The sequence below is a fragment of the Lingula anatina genome, chromosome 3 (assembly GCF_051362555.1).
Source record: "Lingula anatina isolate TDL-2025a chromosome 3, LinAna3.0, whole genome shotgun sequence".
Lineage (NCBI taxonomy): Eukaryota > Metazoa > Brachiopoda > Lingulata > Lingulida > Lingulidae > Lingula > Lingula anatina.
This window is the reverse complement of record NC_141769.1, coordinates 23631208-23654178: the sequence shown is the minus strand read 5'-3', so window position 1 is coordinate 23654178 and position 22971 is coordinate 23631208. Positions and strand designations below refer to the sequence as shown.

General features: G+C 35.9%; 1 protein-coding gene across 1 annotated transcript; it reads left to right on the top strand.

Moving 5' to 3' along the window:
• Positions 1-27: 27 nt before the first annotated feature.
• On the top strand, positions 28-22466 carry LOC106168025 (solute carrier family 53 member 1-like). The gene is made up of 14 exons (XM_087008848.1): positions 28-311; positions 2953-3004; positions 3346-3447; positions 3645-3943; positions 13451-13552; positions 13736-13816; positions 14124-14202; positions 14733-14917; positions 15217-15390; positions 16106-16256; positions 16651-16851; positions 17225-17400; positions 21085-21218; positions 21691-22466. Exons 1-14 carry the CDS (start codon positions 243-245, stop codon positions 21866-21868), a joined length of 1983 nt encoding a protein of 660 aa, XP_086864974.1. The 5' UTR covers positions 28-242; the 3' UTR covers positions 21869-22466.
• Positions 22467-22971: the final 505 nt, after the last annotated feature.

Below are 22971 nucleotides of genomic sequence, written 5' to 3'. Positions count from 1 at the left end.
AAAAAATATATTTGTTAATGCAGATGGTAAAAAGTAGTCACATATTTTAAAAATAGTAGTTATTATAAGTATGATGTAGTTTTTTTTTAATTTTCTATCTCAGTTTTTTCCTCTGACCCTGCTTTGACCTGACGGGATGTGACCTATTTACGAACAGGACGCCTGGGCAAGACAAGAGAAGCAAGAATGTCATATCTTCCACACAGATTTTAACGGTCGAGATACCTAAAAAGGAGAGGAAAATGAAATTTGGGGAACACTTAGCTGCCCATACTACTCCAGAATGGCGGAAACAGGACATTCAGTACGAGGTAATATGTCGCAGAATCGCGGTGATTTCTGAAAGCATTTTTAGCGGGACCTTAGCCTTAGCACAGGCTGAGAATGAAAACGAAAACAAGACGTCAGTGTTGATAAAAAATTGTACATTTGAAATAATTGTTTCTCCTTTTGTTAAGGCCATCACACATACACGGTTCTCTTTTTCATATGCTCGGAATATATATATTTTAGACTTTATTGACAGTATTGTACATGAAAGTGAAACAATCTGAATATGATATCACAAATTTCAATGGCAATCAAAACCTACTGCCCCAGACGTGCAGTGGTCTTAGGTGCAATAATAATAATGACATAATCTACACAACATGCCTGCCCCATACTGATATTGATAATATGCAGTCTTACATTTACTTACACAATATCATCAATCCATCAAGACATCACTGTGTCCTCAGCCCATGCAAGTTGTCCCTGGAGATGAATTAGCAATTTAAGGACTGAATGAAAATAGCAGCAGTGCTTGGATTCATATTTACAAAGTAAATTAAAATGATTCGTATACAGAGCATCGAACAAGGGCATATCAATACGCAGATAATAGTACTAGTATTCTAGTATTGTTTGGCAGGTAATGATGCACAGAAGTAACAATGGGAGGAGAAGTAGCTATAGAGATCTAGATTATCCCTTTTATGAGATGATCACATCAGCACAGTTTATAGTATAGGAACATTTTGCACATACATATAATTGAAGCGTCAGTCTGCAACATTTGCCACTGGTACTACCCTTGTGGCAATAAAATTGTGTTTGGACCAGTAGATTTTTCAGGTCACTTTAGCAGTCTAGCCATTACATTTTTTCTATAGAAACTCTATACATTTATATTCTAAAGAGCTTTCTTTTTGATTTCATTTTTTTCATGTAACTCAGTTACATGATTAATTCAACAGAGAAAAACCTCTAGTTTTGATGAAATTTTTGTTTGGACCAGTGAATCCTAATTCAGATCAATATATTACTATAGGTAAACTGGTGGTTGTGAATGGCTAATAAAGCCTCGGTCACAACCGGACGCACAAATTTCAGGATCGCACGTCCCCTGCAATTTTTGGTTGTTGCGAAGGCCGTGGAGGTTGTAGAGGTAAAGGAAAGTCTGCCTTGCGAGTAGCAAGGGCCACATGAGATTTCCTTTCAAGCAGGGGCACTAATTGCAAGGAACGATGGCCGTGAAAATTGTACTCAAATGTTGAGTTTGTCTTGCGTGGGACGTGAGATTCTGCACAAAAATTGGACGTAAGAGCCCGTACGGCCGGTTGTGACCGAGGCTTAAGCTGAAAACTATGGCACAGATTGTAGCGTGCTCATGAAATGTAACATACAGTAACACTTTTTCTTTTTTGGTATATGCATAAGCAAATGTAAAAATGCGTTACCTTGCTTTTGTGATTTCTAGCTTAGCTTAATTTTTTTTTCTCCATGCATATACTCGATGAATATACCTGCCCCAATTTCATACGCTTAACTTTAGACCTTAACTCTCAGGCCATGGGCTTCCAGGTGAGTGCATTACTTTTCTATTGAAAAAAAGATGGCGATCTGTGCAATAGAAAAACATTTCACCAAAACGCATGACCTGGATATGATTGGATATGACTTTTGTGTTGAAAAGGTAGATCAGAATACAACCTCTTAATAGATAAGATAACATTCTTCATATCATTATGTGCTCCTTTCTATAGAAATGTAATATTTCACTATCCACAGAGCCAATGAAACTTTTCTCTCAGTTGTTGGAATATTGCAATATGATTGTCTTATTGTCTTTTCTTTTTTTCCCCATTAAATGTTAATGTCATGTAAGCATGAAATCTTTAGTTGGGTGCATATATCTATATTCCAAGGGTCTTTTGTTCAGAGGGAATTTTGTCATTTGTGTACTAGTAGTATTTGGTCTTAAAAAATATAGATACCTTCATTTTCATGCAAAAGGATATTTAACTTAAAAATACACAAAAGGAAAATTTTGCCACTAAACTTAAAAGATTTAAAGCCACGGTGTGCTGTAACACTTGTACAGGGCAGTAAAGTACAGACAGACTGACAGATGTATTATAAGTAAGGAGCACAATCAGTGATAGATGGCGCAAGTTGTTTGTTTACACAAACAGCCGTAAAAAGTGTCCTCAGGGCATCTGAGGTTTCGTTCCATTTTCATATTGCATGTTGCCTCGAAACTACTGCTTAATTTGAAAAAAATCGTGTGGATCCTAGACATAAGACCCTGTTTGATTCATAACAATCCTGAATTACATGTTTATATACATACACCACTGATGTAATTATTGAGTTAAAAAAGACTTTTAAATAGCATTTCCAGTTATCACGCAGATGATATAACCTAGCACATGCACAAGTTGTATCCAATATTCTGGTTCAATGGGTTTGTTCAGATTCTTTTTGTGTTTGTGATATTTACTACTTGTACAGATAGAATGTATCTTGCTTTGTATAATCATGTTGCTTTTAGAAAATAAGTAAACTCATGTTTTGGGGGTTCATTTTGGGTGCATATTACTTACAGCAAAGGCTTATTCTTTAAAAATTATGTGGTATTGTGGAGTACAAAGTATTGTTTTTTATGAAGAATTATTTGTATTTTTTCAGACCATGAAGGAAGCTCTTTACGAGTGTGTAGAAGGGGTGCCATCAGCAGAAGGTAATATCAAGTAGATACAATGTTTGGAGTGTTGCAGTAATCTTCATCATAATGATATTTACAAGTTTACTGTTTGTGGATTTTTGATGGCATAAAAACATCTTTGTTATGCCAGGGCCTGAAAACTTCAAAGAGTGTTAAATGGATAGAATGTTGCCGCTTTGTCTTCTGGACTTGCTAATTTCAGAAAACATGAGCCAGCAGGGAGCCAAATTCAATTCACTTACTCTATTCCTTGCATCTTTTTAACGTTTTGATGGTCATAAAAGAAAAGTTTTGTAGTGTACTATACAATCAGCTAGTTATTCAGATGCGTTTTATCTCAAAGTTTTATTTTTCAGAGGTCGACCCAGAAACCATTGAAAGATATTATGCCAAATTTGATGAAAAATTCCTACAGAAATGTGACAAGGAGCTCAAAAAAATCAACACATTTTTTGCAGGTTTGTTTCAAAATAGAATTCTCCATTTGCGCGTATACTTCCAGGTCCCATTACATACTTAGATAATTAACAATTTTTGAAATGTCATTAAAACTTAATTACATTTATCAAAGACTATACCTTTAATCCTTTGGTCATAGTATGGTCACATTTTATCCATGTAGACATAAAACAAATTGACTGCATTCTGTTTTCAGAAAAACTAGCAGAAGCAGTCAGAAAGTATGAAAGTCTTAAGGCTGAGCTGGAGGCTTTCAAACGGATCCACATGGCAAGCCAGGAGACCAATTTGCGGAGACGAAAACAAGGTGGTCAGCTTCAGGGACTGCTTAAACTCCCAGCACATGTTGTGCAAGACAAATCTGCCAAAACAACAAGGAAAATTCACGATTTAAAACTGGCCTACAGCGAATTTTACTTGAGTCTCATCTTGTTGCAAAATTACCAGACTTTGAATTTTACAGGATTTCGTAAGATTTTAAAGAAGCACGACAAGGTGAGTAGAGTCCTATTCTAATGGCACAACTATGCTGTAAGAGTTATGTTTCAAACTCTTAAAAGTTTGGCTTACTAGTGAACATGTCATCAATGACAGAATGGGCCATTCAGAATGTCAGGCATTTGATTGTGACTGTCACAGTGGACCTCAACATTTTTGTTAGAGAGCAGGTTAAACATGAATTATGCTAGTATAGCAACGTCAAAATAGACATGGAAATAATTCTCAATCGTACACTGAACAAGCTGATATATTTTCTATGTAGACATTTTTGTTTGTGAAATTTTTACTGAATTGATTTAAATTATACAGACATAAATGGCATCATATAGTGATGATGATATACCTACAATTTCAGTTATTACTTTTGACATTTTGGTGAGTCATTAAGAATTGAAGGATCTAGAACCATAGTCAGGGGGAATATCATAGAAACACTGTTGTTCAAGGCACATAGATGACCATAATCAATAACAATCTGATTGATACATCCAAAAGAAAATTTAAACTTTCCATCTGTTTGCTAGATGACTCAGGAGAATTGCAGTTCGTTTAAAAAACCTTTGAGTCAGTGTGCCATGAACAAAATTCTATACTAAATGTTTATATATATGTGTATTATAAGCAGTTTTGTGTTGTGGAATGTATGACAAGATGTTTACAGGCCTGGTTCATGTAAGAATTACTCTTCTTAAATTAATACCCATTTACTAATTTGTCATGTATTAAATTAATCCAAAATAACTGCATATTTTAAACCATATTTGCTTCATGTGGAACAAATATTAATTTGTAGCCAAGATATTGTTATAATTGTCCTCAAAGGATGCATGGGGTTTATTATTCAAGTGAAGGATCACAACATTAAAATATTACATAACTGGGTTATAAACGGGAACGGGTTAAGTTACGGGGTTAAGTTAAACAAAGGGCACAAAATGTGGGAGGGCTGGATAATTAATGTAGAACACAACATCCATTGCTCAGCCTAGGGGCCAATTTCATCTCTCCCTAAAAGGAATTTCAGACCAAAAATTGGTCTAAGCTTTTAGACAAAAAATGTCTACTTCAGTTTGATATAAGTCCAAAGTAGTGCACTAACACAAAGAAAGTATTGGTATGAAACTTTAGCCTCAACTTTCTTGTTTAAAAAAGGTGCAGTGTTTACTTTGATTGAATTACCCCTGATTTGAAAAATAAACTTAAGACCAATATTCAGGTTCAATTTTTTTTTGTGAATTATGCCTTCAACTCCTGTCAAGCTGCCTATGCACCTGTATCAAAGGGGTTTTAAGTATTTGTAGTTAACCCGTTCCTATTTAGAGCCATGTATTAGTATTTTGACCCAGACTTATGTTGGTTATAATATTGATTAGTGACCAGAGGTAATTGCATTGGTACACAGGAAATAGAGAGAAACAGAAATAGATCGGTTGTGAAAAGGGCATGTTTAGCTGCAAGTAGTTCAGGTATTAATTGCACTGATATACATCTTCATATTAGTAGAAAGCATTCTGTTAGTTTTGTTGTCTAACAACACAAGGCAAATTGACCTTTGATTTTACATATATTATTTTATCTTTTTTTAAGAGTTCATTAATGCTCAGTCTCAAGATGTGAAATAAGCACTCAAATAACTCCCATGATACTGAGGCCTAATAATATTACATGAATGAGGATAGCACAGTACCCTTCAATTAAATCATTTGTTGTAATAGCATTTGGTAAGCACCAGACCACAGACATATGGAAGAGTGATCTCATTGTGGTAGGTAGGACTCCTCTCATTGTGTTTAGCTGAGACTGAAAAGAGTTGGGCATGCTCAAAATTAAGTAGTGCACTAGTTTTACTCTACCCTAAGCTTTATCTCAAGTTGATTGAAGGAATTGATCAGAGTATTCAGTTTATTGGGTCACATCAGTTTAGTTTTACATGTATTTCTACCATCTGTAAAGAGTAAGTTTGGTCAAACATTTATGAGTTCGTTATACATACCTATCATTGTGAATCACTAGAAAATGATATTGTGATACACATGTTTTAAACCGAATATAAATGCATGAAAATGACCAGACCTCCATTATTCATGTAAATCACCATTTTATATTAAAAAAGGATTGGCTAAATAAAGTGTAAACTATCATATGGGCATAAATCTTTGTTTAACCAAACCAACTCTTTAAGCACAGCGTGCCAGGTTGGACATAGTACTGATTGAACTCTTTGACCACTTTGCTGAATTGTTTGCCCAAGTGTCTCACACCATCTGACCCCTTCTTTGTGCTCATCCTCTCCCTATCTCTCATTATTTATTTTCTATAGAACTTCGCTGGCCCAACAAGAAAAGGGTAAGAGGGTCAGACAAAAGGTTTGTGTGCTCTCCTTCTCAAACATTAGGTGCATAAAGATTGAACTTTTATGGGGTTAAATTTTCTGTTTCCAACCATTACTCTACTTTCCCCTAAAGAAGGTATGTAATGAAAAATATAACTTTTTACCAACAGATTTCAAGCATCTTGCTTATTGCAATGTCTTATTTATTTACTTGAAAAGATTTATCTATTTTAGTTACTTAGAAAAAAAAAGATGTACATTCTAATATGAACCCATCATAATTTTCCATAATGATAAGCTGAAGTCTGCATCTCGTAAGATTAAAAGTGCTTGTTGTCCCATATAGAATGTGAAATTCAGTGATTTAAAATCCTATTTTATTCCATTTAGTAATTACGTAGGCCTTCACCATGGCCACATGAAAGCCTGTGGTCCAGCACTTTCACCTAACATGAGCCAGATAATAATCAAACCTGAAGTGAACCTTTACCAGTCATGCTGCTTTAATTTCTGCCATCTGAGAGCTCCGGAGATTCACTCATGATCACCCCATAGAACTGAGCACATACCACCATGTAGTTTCTGTGATGATTTAGATATTTAGATAAGCTTGGCGCTTGACTGGCGTGTGATTCAAGTCGGCCATAGAGGCACCTGTTTGATTGATTTACTATGGTCAGCTCCTAACTTCATCGTCTTCTTTGTTTAGTTTTCAGTACTATTTGATAGACCATATGTGATGTATATATACATATGTATAATGTAGACGGATGATATAGGATCTTTGATGTGGGCTGACCAGCGTAACCAACAGGTCCTATTATGTGAGGATATGATAAGAAATAAATGAATGATTTGTAGGGACTCTCACTTTGCAGAATTAAATTTTGGGAAGAACATTGTCAGATGACCCACTACGTGAGACTAGGGGCCCCTTCCTTCTTTTTGCAGGTAGATTGATTTTTTTTTTTTCACCAGTGAGGCAGATTAATTAAGATTGTATTTCTTGTCATAGATGTTTTTTCATGTAATTAATTGAAAACAGCTGAAAAAATAATTGAAATAGGGCAATATTATTTGTAAAATAGAGCTTAATTAAATATTTATTTATGTAAAAAGGTCAATAGATATATTTATGATAAGGTGAGAGAAATAAGCAAGTGCAGGAACAAAGATCTGTAATGTAGACTGTATGTTTCAGAGAATTCTGCATTTTTTAATTCGATTCTAATGGTTCCTGAGATTCATCAAGATCTGCAATAAAGTTTGGGGGTGGGTGGGGGGGGGAGAGTTTTTTTTTTTTTTTTTTTTTTTTTTTAACCTAAGCTCATGTTTGATATCTGCAAAATTATAACAATGACAATAATTATCTGCAATTGCTACTCTTTGGTTTGAAAAGTGAGAGGTCCATCAGGTTTGAGATGTGCAAGAGAAAATTGGCCGCAATTCTTATGTGAGGCCAGTCAGTGCGAAAGTTCTAATGCCTGTGCTCTATGGTAGTACTTGCCACACCTTGAAAGATTATAGAGATGTATGACATGCTGTCCATTTCTGTCCAGCTGCACAATGCATTCAGAATGGTTTAGATAGCTGGTGAACTAAAGGTGACAAGAATGGCGACCAGGGATCCAGACACTACTTTCCTCAGTGAAATATTCATTTTAGTAAGATTTCTGTTTCTTAACTAATGCCAAATTTTTTTTCCTGTAATAAATTTTTATTTGGAAGATATTTCAGTTTGTTAAGCTGACAATCTAAACTGTGAGTAATAGACCAGTAGAAATCCTATTGTTTTTCTCCTTGAAGTAGAAACTCAGATTGGCATTTCTACTCTTACAATCATTTTACCAAATTGCACTTTGTGATTCTTCCATCTACTACTTTGGCAGGAAGAAACCTGGGAGATGGGGGGGGGGGGTCATACATTGTGACAATTAATTATTTAATTTTACAAGTTAGTCAAACAATTCTTTAAAGTATGTAAATGTATGAAGATATTTAGTGTGAATATCCTCTCTCAGTTGATAAAGTATTTTTCATAGTTGGACGTTATCCAGGGGGCTATCCAGGTAACTAAATTATCTGATCATGCAGTGTAACACAAGTGATGAAAGTGCCATGACGCAGGAGGGAAAGGCTCACCACATTAAGTCACTTCCTAATATGTAATTTGGTCTTTAACCTACCCCCCTTCTCCCAGATAAGTGAAATATTCATTTATTCCCTTTAAAAATAAATGTAAAAATAAATCAAAAGATTTTTTTTTCTGTTTGATAATTATGTTATTTATTTAGTGGTATTGTTTTGGGTGATAAATTGGATTGCATCTAATGCCTCAATCTTGGACATGTCTGAAAGTTTGATGATTTGAAGTTCATTGATCTGAAAGTAAAGTTTTTATGGTTGAAAACATTTTCTTTTCTTTGTAAGTTCAGGTCTGCTAATTTCTCTGTACAAACACACATAATTTAAATCTGGGGTTTCGCTATTACGAAAAATTGAGACCATGAATAAGGTAGAATATATATATTTCCTTGCATATAAATCAGTAGTATATGTTTCTATTTGAATTTTGGTATGGTCCCTTTGTTGATTAAGCTTGGACAGTAACTTATTGAGAACTCTTGCATCTCACTTAAATTTTTTGTCCTCAGAATAAAACTAGCGAAGTGTTTTTGTCCTTGGAATACCTATCTATAAAAGCTATGCAAATTTAGCAGAAGATTATAGTTCATAACATCTTTCTGTTGGATTGAGCATAGTTCTCTATTGCTTTCTGATCAACCAAAACTGTAAATTCCAAAATGAAAATTTTGGAGACATTTTTGTTCAAAGACAGAGAGTGGCTTTGAACTTAATGCTGGTTTTGTTTAAGATAGGCATTGCATATTAAAAATTGTCCTCTAAAAGCTCATTTTCCAAGGTATTAGTGGTTTTGGACTCTGCCGAGTAGTGAAAAACATCATGACTGTAATACAAATTGTGGATCCAGAGGGGTTGTTTAAAAGTGTTGAAAATCTAGGTTTTAAGAGCAAATGTGTAAGCTGGATTAAACGGACATTTAAACACAAAAGAGAAAAGGCTAGGGTGCTGGACACAGTTCTGAGTTCAACTGTGAAGAAAGGCCGGTTGGTCACAGAGGTGTGGTTGGTGAGTACCAGACAACTTAATTGTATTCTTAGAGTTCAATCTGCTCTGTCTGGTCACGGCAGACACTATGAGTCTGCATGTATATATTCTGATCACTTTGTCCTTCCTATTTTTTTTTTAACTTTGAATTTGCTGAGTAGCATTGTTTGTTTAAAAATGATTTATTAGGTCAGATAATTTTTATAAAAAGTTAATGATTTTATTTGCATGTATTTTGGCATCATTCGCCCCATAAGAGCTAAACAATATTTTTGTTTTACCTAAAATTTGCTGAATTGCTTACTATATGTAAGGCAGGTCTCCTTCAAAAATTTAGACTTTAGTAGATTATTTTTTACAAAAGTTATTGTTTTTTAAGGTTTGTTTATATCTTTTTTGATTTGATTTGATGTTAGGTGTCTGTATATGTGCAAGTTTTGCTGTCCAGTTCTAGATTTTATAACCAAGACTTATGGAATAAAATTATTTGCTAAGTTTTATAAAGCTGTCTGATTGTAAGACAGTAAAAGTTGTGGTTACTTATCCTTGTGGACCAGTAGTGACCTGCCATTGGACAATGTGATGTAATGCTCACCCTTTGATGTGTGCCAGTGCAGCCATGAAGTCTGGTGTCCAGATGTTAGATTAAGTTCAGAAGGGAGACTCCCAGTGATATAGCCAGCAAGTACTTGGTTATAAATATGCTTTATTCATTGTAACGTATGCATCTACATGGATAGATGAAAATGTACAAAGGAATGCAAATATATATAAATATGAATTATGATCAATAGTGATATTGTATGACTCCTTGTATGAAAAAAAAAATACAAAACATATTTGGCGGAGCCCAAATAGCTCTACCTACTCAACTGGTTATGGGTGCAGCACAGTCCCTTTTTTGGAAGGCTAACCATAAATACTTGGCAAGAGCAATAATATGTTCTTTATTCTTACCAGTCATTAGGGTTTTAAATTTAAGTTTGCAACAATAATTCTGGATAAACATAATTGTAATTTGCTCCTGGAGCACTGTTGTATTTGTATATAGTCACTCTAGTGATTGACATTTGGGAGGCAATTAGGAAACATTCTCATGTGCCTCTTAAACTCCACTGGACAGAGACAAATGAGTTTGAATTACTGGGACATACACATCTTATGCCCCATATGGTGGGAAGGAGTTTATTGTGCCAGTTTGATTGTGCACACATATTGTCTGCCTCATGGTAGCATCAAGAATCTTAGCAAGTTGCCGTGGAACAGTAAGTTTAGCTATGGGAAATGCTTTTTAATTTGGTCAAAACAGATCAGAATAACCTTGGATTTGGATTGTTAAGAAGAGATTCCACATAAAGAATAAGATGAGTCAAAAGTGAGCATTGGTTGTTGTTTTGTTATAAGTAATGAAGGGATAAGATTCTAGCCAGCTTTTAAGTATTTCCTTCATTTGTCATCCATGTTCAAGTTTTTGTTAGGAATTTAATGACTTGAGAATGTATTTTCACAAATTATGGGAAACAACTTGCTAAGTAATGGTGGATGTGGTTATACTCGTCCTTTTATCAAACTTAGCCTATAGGTATACCTTGGCAGTCTGGGTTTTATACCACCAGTGTTGTGCTCTCTACAATGGAAGTCTTGAGTAGACTGAAGTGATGTTTCAACTATGCAGCAGCAGTAGATTAAAATAAAATGATTAAAAATGTTCTTAAAAATGTTAAAAATCAAGCCAAATGATATTAGTTTTAATTTAAGGAAGTTCTGGGAGGAGGTTCTTGACGTTGAATTGCATAATACTAAATATTTCATTTATTTGTAATGTTCACTAACTTTATCTAATAATCATAAGATTAGCCATTATGATTTGTTATCATTATTCATAGATATTTTGAAGTTTTTCACGTTTGACTGAAAACAATATTTGTAACTATGAAGAGTTCAAGAACATGTCATTACTTTTAATTAATCCTAATGTTTTTAAAATTCTGATATCATTGTTGAGAAAAAGCCATGAAAAATGTATTGTCACTGTGTCAAGATTCATTTGGCTTCTGAGGTGAAATACAAGTTAATAAGCAACTTTAAGTAGGTATTTTGAAATAGAAAGAGCTTCAGTTTTATTTTCAAAAATCTTTTCCTACAAATCGGAAAGGGTGTAATGGACATTTTTACTTCAAAGTTTAACATTGGATTCTTATTTCAGTTTCAAATTTGCACACATTTGAAAGTTACTTCTCAGTTTATTAGTACCACCAGCGTGTACGCTGGCGGTACTCATGGTTTTAGTCTCGACCCGTCTCGTACGGCTCCGTAAGCTCCGCCGGCTCCGCCGGCTCCGTGAGCTCCGCCGGCTCCGTTGGCTCCGCAGGGTGTTGTGGGATACAAGTCACCGTTACCGCTTCTCCTCCTAGACCGCAAGGACCTGTGTCCCCATCTCTTGGATTTAGGTCACATATAATCTCAGCTTGAACCCCCTGGTATTTTTGTCTCAGTCGGTGCTTTGGCCTGGGCGTGACGCTCGTTAAAACGCACCCTTGTCAAAATTTTGGAAAATTCAATGCTATATAACTCCCAAACCGAAGGAATTATGGGAAAAATTACTACAGAAGTCTGACCGAAAGTCATATGTGGAGATTCCAAATATGCCCTGAGATTTGACTTTTGACCTTTATTTCAAGGTCAAATGGGCCAAAATTTTCTAAAAATGGGACTTTTCTGCAAAAAAATATTTGTTTGTACCAATTTTCAGAAATTACACAGACCTATGCTCTCATATTATGGTGAGGGGTTACAATCAGGGTCTCCTTTCATCTTTGAGAGTTTGGGGTCAATAGGTGCATTTTCATGGGAGAAGCGGCCATTAGATATGAAACTGAAAACTCAAATTCTGGAAACGTAAATGCCAGAGACCTTTTGAATTTTGCAATTCGTAGGACTTGTCAAGCACAATACTTGAGGTGGTGTCCACGTTTTTGTTTTCGATACGGTGTAGGCGTTGCTCTATATAAAAAAGTACAACGCAATATTCAGTGGTGAAAATAAAATGTGAATTACTGCAAAATTAGCAGAGATATGCCCATAGTTCCTATTGAACTGGAAGTCATATACTGGCAATCTAACTGTGACCTTGAAATTGACCTTTGACTTACTTTTCATTATGAACTGCACTTTGCAATTTTTCTGATCTTCATATTTCCAAAACTGGCAAAGATACGACCATAGTTACTATTGAACTTGATTAGGAAGTCATATACTTGCAATCTAACTGTGACCCTGAAATTGACCTTTGACCTAATTTTCACCATCAACTGAACTTTGCAAATTTTCTATCCTTTATATCTCGAAAACGGCAGAGATACACACAAAGTTACTGTTGAACTTGAATAGGAAGTCATATACTGGCAATCTAACTATGACCTTGAAATTGACCTTTGACCTACTTTTTATGATGAACTGCACCTTGCATGTTTTCTGGCATTTATATCTTCAAAATTGGCAAAGAAATTCCCATGATTACTATTGAACTTGAATAGGAAGTCATATACTGTGACTTTGAAATTGACCTTTGACCTACTTTTTCACCAAGAACTTAACTTTGCATATTTTCTTGCCCCTCATATCTTCAAAACTAGCAGAGATATGCCCATAGTGTTGCCCAAGGTTTACTCTTTTGTCAGCATACTACAGATGCAACAATGATAACACATTTCAAGGAAAACCAATAGGTCTATTGTCTAGAAAATCACAGGAGTGATCAATGTTAGGAAAATACAGGTCAATTCCAAAATCTGCATGATTGGACCATTTTTAGTTATGTTTTTTTTTTTTTTTTTTTTTTTTTTTTTTTGCATTTTTTTACATATTTTGAGAACTCTTGTTGATTGCATTTTATAGAGCTTGTTAAGCACAAGTCTGGAGGTGGTGTCCCTTTTTTTTTTTTTTTGGTTTTCCATACGAATGCGCTTACTCCAGCTGGTGGTACAATATCCGGAGGCGGTATCGCCTCTCTGATCCTCTAGTTTTATAATATTTTACAGCTGCTGCAAACCAACAGTGGAGCAGAATGGAGGCAAGCCCATGTGGAAGTAGCACCATTTTATACCAGCAAGGAGGTGGAAAGGTTGATCTCAGAAACAGAGGTAGATCAAAATCCACTTCTCCCTATGTATCATGTTTGAAATTGGTCATATTATTTCCCATATTAAGTAAATTAGATAGATATGATTTTCTTTAGACCGTGATATTGTTTTGAGCCTTCAACATTGGAATGTCCCATTGATTTAAAGAATAATAATTAATCATGGCTTGAATTGAACTTGCAGAATACTGTCACTTCGGAATTAGAAGAAGGAGACAGGCAGAAAGCAATGAAAAGATTGCGTGTCCCTCCCTTAGGAGATCAGGTTGGTTATTCTTCAACAGTCCATTGTGTATGTGTGTCTGAGAGAGAGAGAGAGAGAGAGAGAGATGAATGATAAATGCTTATATTGTTATCTTTGTTTTTATGACCCGACCCCTTCATTTTTGGCTGTGCTTCAGTAGAAAGGAAACAGAGTAGATCAGTAACTTAGATCAAAAATTAGTATGACACATCAGCTTAGATCAAAACTTACATCAAAAATAAGTTTGATGCTCACCTTGATAATTGAGAAATTAAAACCAATTTTTATCAAATAACTGATTAATTATAAATTTTTACATATTTTCCAGCAAATTCCATGGACAACATTTCGTGTTGGGTTATTCTCAGGGATCTTTATTGTCTTGGTGGTGACAGTGATAATATCAGGTAGGGTGTTGACATTTGCTTGGGGGGGGGGGGGGGATTAACAGCATACCTCAGATAAATGGAATGAAGTGCAACTTAACATGTGGCCACCGAGCATTCATTTTTTCATAGCCAATATGTCCTTCAGACTAAAAGTAACATCTAAATTAAAGTTGAGTTTCATGTAGAGAAGGCAGTAAGTACTAAGGTTGATAAATATGTCTCAAACAAGGCACACACAATGAATTACAAGCTGCCCTACTGTCTTTGCAACATTTTAGTCAAAAGCTCAGCATATGCTATGACTGAGGGCTCAAGAACGCGCGCACACACATACACACACACACACACACACACACACACACACACACACGGCATAACATAGGTTGAGAGTGCCATGTTGAGCCACTAGGTAATGGAGACAGATTACTCAAATGGTGGTATATACCATGTGCTGCACTTTTTATATTTATTTATTTATTTATTCATTTTATCTTGCATCACAGTTTCAGATATTTTGATTTTGGTGCACGTGGTCTCATTCATTTTAGCTATTTACACCGAGGAAGTTGACTGGAAAACAGCACTGCGGATGTATCGTGGCACATTCCTGATCATTTTCTTCCTCTTTCTTCTTGGGATTGACACATATGGATGGAGGTCATCCGGGGTCAACCATGTACTTATATTTGAACTCGACCCAAGAAATCATCTTTCTCATCAGCAGATTTATGAGGTAATATACCAATAACGTGTAGCAATAAAATCCAAAAGCTAGTGCTTTATTAGGGCAGGATGATCCCTTACAATAGATTTTGAATGTTCCTCACATGAAAATGCTACTTTTCCATTCAGCCAAAACAATATCAAAACATACCTGATATAAATTCTTAAATTTTGCTTGGCCAGAATAAAAATCCCTGCTAAATCTTGCCTGAGCCTCAGAAAATAGAAAAAATTAACACTAACCTTCTAAAAAATGAAAATGCATTAAAATTCATAACAGTCCTATTTTTATTGAATTATTTGTTTCAGATTGCCTGTTTCTTTTCTGTGATCTGGGCCATAAGCCTGATGGCCTATCTCAAGTTCTATTTCATCCCAGTGTTTGCCAACCCACTGGCTTTAGTGGGCTTCTTGTTCCTGTATCTAGTCAACCCTTTGCCTGTGCTGCATAAAAAGTCAAGGTTCTGGCTGCTTAGGATTTTGGTGAGTGAGGGAGGTTTCTATGAGCACATTCAGAGCAGCAGATGGACAGATCCGCAGATCAAATATGGCGACCCACTTAAAAGCTTGCTGCTTATATCCTGATTAGAGACGGAATAGATTTCCCGTTGGGATTATGCAACAAGCATTCAAGTTGGTCGGCCATACTTGATCCCAGATCTGTTAGTTCACTGTTCTGAAGCGCGCTATGTGTTTGAATTGTGATCAGTTGGGTATTAAAATCAGACAAGTTGGTGCATTTTCAGCTGTTTCAGATATTTTGCCCTATGGGTTTCATATTTTGGTTACCTAGCAAAAGATAAAATGCTTTAGAACTGGAAAATAATGAACATGACATCAGTCTGTTTTCACATATGAATATGTTACCAGAATATGAAAAGAAGCTGTTTGATTTGATAATACAGATGAATATATGTAGATAATTTTGAATTAATTAGATTTTAATTTAATTGTGGTATTAGCTAGGTTTACACTGCCGCCTGTCCAAACATTGATCTCCTGCAACTGTTTTATTACATTTTTCACCACAGTTTTGTAGGACAAACCTTCACGAAAATGTATTTATTGAAACTTGCTTCCCCACCCCTCTCCCAACCCAGCCTTGCTATTCTTAGGTTATCAATCTGCCTTATATTCTTACATAACTACAATAAAACAAAAACCTTTTTAAACTCATTTTGTTCTTCTATTCTTACAGTGGAGAATCATAGCTGCTCCTTTCTACCATGTAGAATTTGCTGATTTCTGGCTGGCAGACCAGCTGAACAGTCTGACCCTGGTGATACTGGACCTGCAGTATTTCATATGTTATTATGTTGCAGAGGTGGACTGGCTGGGAGATGCTAAACGTAATTATCTTTTAATAAACTGCTTATAAAGGATAACCCTTTCAGGATAAAGATTTTTTCAGTGTAATTTGTAATTAATTTTGATTTCACAACAGTTATATCATATAAATGAATAAAATGTCTCTAAGACTTTCTGTGATAACTTTTTTTTTTTGTCTTAATGTATTTGAATATTAAAAGTCAAAAACTGAAGGTATAATACACCGTGTTACATGTTTAAAACCAGAAACACCTGTTCAGTTGTTGCTGTGTCAAGGTGGTAAAAATCAAAATTTTCAGTATGATGTTGTCAGATTTTAAAGAAACTTAAACAAAAGTATATATCTTGGGATTTAGTGGATATTTCATTTGTTAATGTGAGTTAAATTTATCATATTTTCCATGCTTGTTTTAGAGCCAGGGATTTGCTCACACAGCTTGCCAGTACATATATCCACTGCCATTGTTGCTGTTCTTCCTGCCTGGTGGCGCTTTGCCCAGTGCCTTCGTCGTTATCGAGACTCAAAACTGGTGTTTCCCCATTTAGTCAATGCAGGGAAATATTCTACTACTTTCCTTGTGGTGCTGTTCTCATCGCTGAATGCTTGGTATAAAGGTGACTATAGTAATACCAGTGACGAATAGAACAGTCTTGTTAAAATGTATAAGAAGCTGTTTTTGCAAGTATTTCCCGAATTTGCAGAATGTCACACAGAAGTGTACATGTTGCCTCTAGAATTTTTATGGACACACTGTCACTTGATGAAGTTTAAATTATGACATATTTATAAGGCTTTTTAAAGTCAGTGAACATAATTTTGATAATCAGCACTTCTTAAGCAATTTTATCAACATTCCATCTTTTAAGACTATGTTATCATGTTGATATCGACTGTTCTTTTTTGGTCAGTTTCTTTATGCTTTTGGCATATGTAGGCAAGACAAATGAACATTTGTTATCTGAATATCCATCTTGTTTTCTTTTTTAGACCAACATGGGCATGCTGTGATCCAAAACAATTTATTCTTCTACCTGTGGGTGGCCGCGGCAGTGCTGAGTACTGCTTATACTTACACCTGGGATATCAAGATGGACTGGGGACTAATGGACAAGAAGGCTGGGGACAATAAGTTCCTTAGGGAGGAGATAGTGTATGCTTATAAGGTAAGGCATGTGCATGGGTGTGTATGTTTGTGTTAGTGTGCATGTGCACATGTGTGTACTGTGTGTGTGGGTATATGTCTGAAAGAGAGAGAGAGAGATTTGGGGAAGCAACAACTCTCTTTTAAGATATTAAATAGGTTCAAAGCTAATAACTCGGTGAAGAGGTTGGACAAGAAATGCATATCCCAGGAGGAAAATGTATATAAGTATTTATGTATATATGAAAGATTATTTGACCAGGCTTATTAAAGCTGGGATGATGTCAGCAGAAAATTAATTAAAAGAATGCTAAAGTGGGTGAAATATTGTTTACCCACATCAGTTTCATTTTAAAGGCCTTTTATAGTTTACTTTGCATTGTATATTATAATTGATAGTATTTTGTGGTATGTGGTATCTTGTTAGTGCATTAATATTCTTTACCTTTATAGATATTATAATTAAAATCAGTTAAAAGGATTAATTGCACATTAGTGGAAGTAATATATAATTGTACCACCAGCGTTAGCGCTGGCGGTACACATGGTTTCGGTCTCGTCCGGATCGTTCCGCCGGCTCCGCCGGCTCCGCCGGACGGCTACCGTTACCGCTTCTCCTCCTAGACGGTAAGGCCCCCCATACCCATCTCATGGATTTAGGTCACCTATAATCTCAACTCGTTCCACGTAAAATTTGGGCTTTGTCGGTATTGGGGTCTGGGTGTGGCACTCATTGCAATGCACCCTTGTCCAAAAATGGCAAAATTAAATGCTAATTATCTACCCTACGGAAGGAGTTACGGGAAAAATTTCTACAGACGGCTTTCCAAAAGTCATATGTGTAGATTTCAAATATACCCTCGGATTTGACCTTTGACCTTTACTTCAAGGTCAAATGGGCCAAAATTTTCAAAAAAATGAAATTTTTTACGAAAAAAATTTTTTTTGCCCTGTTATTCAGACACCACACAGACTTAACCAATAATATTATTGGAAAGTGTTACCCTTCAGGTCATCTTTCATCTCCGTGAATTTGGGGTCAATCGGTGCATTTTCACAGGAGTAGCGGCCATAAGATACCGAAACTGAAAACTGTCTCTAATTCGGGAACCGTTAATGCTAGAGACCCATTCTTTTTTGCATTTTGTAGAGCATGTAAAGCCCAACACTGGAGGTGGTCTCGGTTTTTTTGTATTCCATACGGTTTTCGAGTTACGCTGTATCAAAAAGTACATATTGGTGGTGAAAGGAAAATGTACGGAAGCCCACTGGTGCCATATGTAGAAAAAAAAATTATCTCGAAATTTCGAGATACTTTTTTGAAATTTGAACAAAAAAATTTACCACCAGCGTTAGCGCTGGCGGTACACATGGTTTCGGTCCCGTCCGGTCCGTTCCGCCGGCTCCGCCGCCATGTTACCGTTACCGCTTCTCCTCCTAGACGGTAAGGGCCCCCGTACCCATCTCATGGATTTAGGTCACCTATAATCTCAACTCGTTCCACGTAAAATTTGGGCTTCGTCGGTATTGGGGTCTGGGTGTGGCACTCATTGCAATGCACTCTTGTCTAAAAATGGCAAAATTAAATGCTAATTATCTACCCTACAGAAGGAGTTACGGGAAAAATTTCTATAGACGGCTTTCCAAAAGTCATATGTGTAGATTTCAAATATACCCTCGGATTTGACCTTTGACCTTTACTTCAAGGTCAAATGGGTCAAAATTTTCAAAAAAATGAAATTTTTTATGAAAAAAAATTTTTTTGCCCTGTTATTCAGACGCCACACAGACTTAACCAATAATATTATTGGAAAGTGTTACCCTTCAGGTCATCTTTCATCTCCGTGAATTTGGGGTCAATCGGTGCATTTTCACAGGAGTAGCGGCCATAAGATACCGAAACTGAAAACTGTCTCTAATTCGGGAACCGTTAATGCTAGAGACCCATTCTTTTTCATTCATTTTGTAGAGCATGTAAAGCCCAACACTGGAGGTGGTCTCGGTTTTTTTGTATTCCATACGGTTTTCGAGTTACGCTGTATCAGAAAGTACATATTGGTGTTGAAAGGAAAATGTACGGAAGCCGACTGGTGCCATATGTAGAAAAAAAATTATCTCGAAATTTCGAGATACTATTTTGAAATTTGAACAAAAAAAATTTTTATCTCGAAATTTCGAGATAGCATTTTGAAATTTGAACAAAAAAAAAATTATCTCGAAATTTCGAGATAGCATTTTGATATTTGAGCAAAAAAATTTATCTCGAAATTTCGAGATAGTATTTTGAAATTTGAACAAAAAAAATGCTATCTCGAAATTTCGAGATAATTTTTTTTTTCAACATATGGCACCAGTCGGCTTCCGTAAAAATGTGCAGTACGGTAATGGATAATAAATTTTGAACTCCGGAAAAATAAAACATAATGCTTGGCAAAGCAGACAACTTGTGGTCAAAAATGACATTATTTTATCAAATTTAAACTTCTGCAACTTCAGAGAACCTCCCATTTCAAGAACTTTGACCAAAATGACCTTTTCTTTATTTTAATTAATTTTTTCTGTAGGAAATTTATGGCACATTATGGTAACTCCAAAATTATAACATTTAGTCCCTTATATCTCCAAAACTGGCAGAGATAGGTCCATAGTTACTATTGAAGTTGAATAGGAAGTCATATACTGGCAATCTTACTGTGACCTTGACATTGACCTTTGACCTACTTTTCACCATGAACTGAACTTTGCAAATTTTGCTTCCCTTTTATCTCCAAAACTGGCAGAGATAGGTCCATAGTTACTATTGAACTTGAATAGGAAGTCATATACTGGCAATTTTACTGTGACCTTGAAATTGACCTTTGACCTACTTTTCACCTTGAACTGAACTTTGCAAAATTTGCTTCCCTTTTATCTCCAAAACTGGCAGAGATAGGTCCATAGTTACTATTGAACTTGCATAGGAAGTCATATACTGGCAATTTTACTGTGACCTTGAAATTGACCTTTGACCTTCTTTTCACCATGAACTGAACTTTGCAAATTTTGCTTCCCTTTTATCTCCAAAACTGGCAGAGATAGGTCCATAGTTACTATTGAAGTTGAATAGGAAGTCATATACTGGCAATCTAAATGTGACCTTGAAATTGACCTTTGACCTACTTTTCACCATGAACTGAACTTTGCAAATTTTGCTTCCCTTTTATCTCCAAAACTGGCAGAGATAGGGCCATAGTTACTATTGAAGTTGAATAGGAAGTCATATACTGGCAATCTTACTGTGACCTTGAAATTGACCTTTGACCTACTTTTCACCATGAACTGAACTTTGCAAATTTTGCTTCCCTTTTATCTCCAAAACTGGCAGAGATAGGTCCATAGTTACTATTGAAGTTGGATAGGAAGTCATATACTGGCAATTTACTGTGACCTTGAAATTGACCTTTGACCTACCTTACAATGAACTTAACTTTGATTGCACCATTTTTAGTTATATATATTTTTTGCATATTTTGAAAATTCTTGTTGATTGCATTTTTACAGCTTGTCAAGCACAAGACTGGTGGCTGCACCCCTTATTTTGTGTATGTGGGGGTCTATACGAATGCGCTTGCTCCAGCTGGTGGTACAATATTCGGAGGCGGTATCGCCTCTCTGATCCTCTAGTTTTTTCAAGGGGAAATGAATTGAAGTTTTTTTCTTTCTTTAGGCCTATTACTACTTTGCCATATTAGAAGACTTCTTTCTGAGATGTACATGGACCATAGTTGTGTCTGTAGGAGAGAATGAAATGTTGAACAATGAAATACTACGCACAGTATTAGCCATGCTTGAAGTTGTCAGGTATATTTCTATTCATGTGTCTATTATACAAGTGTTGGGATAGGTTCTGCTTCAGTCTTTAAAGGTAAAACATGTCTAACTCAGTAAAAAGCAAGAATTTTTACGATTTTGATATATTGAAAACTATTTCAGATCATTTCTCCAGCTCTTGCAGAGTTCAGTCTTTTTAGATCACAAATACTAATTTGATGCAAACTTGATGGATATGGCCATCTTGTGACTTCATTAATTTGAATTTATTTCTGTCTTAAATTCCACCTCTTGTTAATATTTGAAATTTACCTATATATACATTCTTACCAAAGACATCCCATCAAATGTTGTTCTAAAAAAAAAAAAAAAACATTTTAAAACGAGCTATCATGTGTGCATTTCAATTTTCATTGTTCAAAAGTTTTCTTTTAGGAGATATATTCTGAGCTATATCTTAACTAAGCAACAAAAATATGACATTCTGAACTTTCTCTTTCAGGAGATTCATATGGAATTTCTTCCGTCTTGAGAATGAGCATTTAAATAACTGTGGTCAGTTCAGAGCTGTGCGGGACATCTCAGTCGTCCCCATAGCTGCCAGTGATCAGGCCCTACTGGAGGACATGATGGACCAGGAGGATGGAGTGACCAATAGAAAGAAAAAAGGGCGGAGTTAATGGGTCAGTTTCTGAAAGGGAGGCATATTAATAAAAGATAAATATCTGTGAACAACTGAGAAAAGGGTAAGCAACAGAAAGATTGAGGTCCAAGCACCAGGAAATGTCATATGTACTAATGGAAGAAAAAGTGGGACTGCAATGTGAAATGAAAACTGGACTGAGGCAATATGAAAAGAAGAGGCTGCACCCTAACTCCTCGATGGAAACAACATTTCCCCCCAAGATGTTATTCCAATCAGTTGACCAGTAGGAATGAAGAGGTCTCACATCAACATTCCCAAGTGGACAGCTGAAAGAAAGTGACCCCCAGTATGTCAAATGACATTGCCATAAAGATCTCCAGTTTCCTGAAGAAAAGAGCTACACTTTATGAACTATCAATCTACACCTTCACCAATGAACAGAGGTTCATATATAAAGGTAACCATATCATGAAGTTGCACAGCTCAAAGTAATCGAAGCTACGGAATGAGGAATATAAGAGAGATATAAGCAAGGTGATGAGTTTTATTGCATGTCAGAAATGCATGTTAATGGTTATTATTTAGAAAACTCATTGAATCATGTAGTATGCCGACTTAGACAATAGGTTCGGTTATTGTACCACCAGCGTTAGCGCTGGCGGTACACATGGTTTCGGTCCCGTCCGGATCGTTCCGCCGGCTCCGCCGGCTCCGTTGGCTCCGCCGGCTCCGCCGGACGGCTACCGTTACCGCTTCTTCTCCTAGACGGTAAGGGCCCCCGTACCCATCTCATGGATTTAGGTCACCTATAATCTCAACTCGTTCCACGTAAAATTTGGGCTTTGTCGGTATTGGGGTCTGGGTGTGACACTCATTGCAATGCACCCTTGTCTAAAAATGGCAAAATTAAATGCTAATTATCTACCCTACGGAAGGAGTTATGGGAAAAATTTCTATAGACGGCTTTCCAAAAGTCATATGTGTAGATTTCAAATATACCCTTGGATTTGACCTTTGACCTCTACTTCAAGGTCAAATGGGCCAAAATTTTCAAAAAAATGAAATTTTTTACGAAAAAAATTTTTTTTGCCCTGTTATTCAGACACCACACAGACTTAACCAATAATATTATTGGAA

Coding starts and splice junctions, on each gene's coding strand:
- LOC106168025 (XM_087008848.1), top strand. CDS start 243: ATGAAATTTGGGGAACACTTAGCTGCCCATACTACTCCAGAATGGCGG. Junction 312..2,952: donor AACAGGACATTCAGTACGAG/GTAATATGTCGC, acceptor GTATTTTTTCAG/ACCATGAAGGAAGCTCTTTA. Junction 16,257..16,650: donor CTGGCTGGGAGATGCTAAAC/GTAATTATCTTT, acceptor TGCTTGTTTTAG/AGCCAGGGATTTGCTCACAC.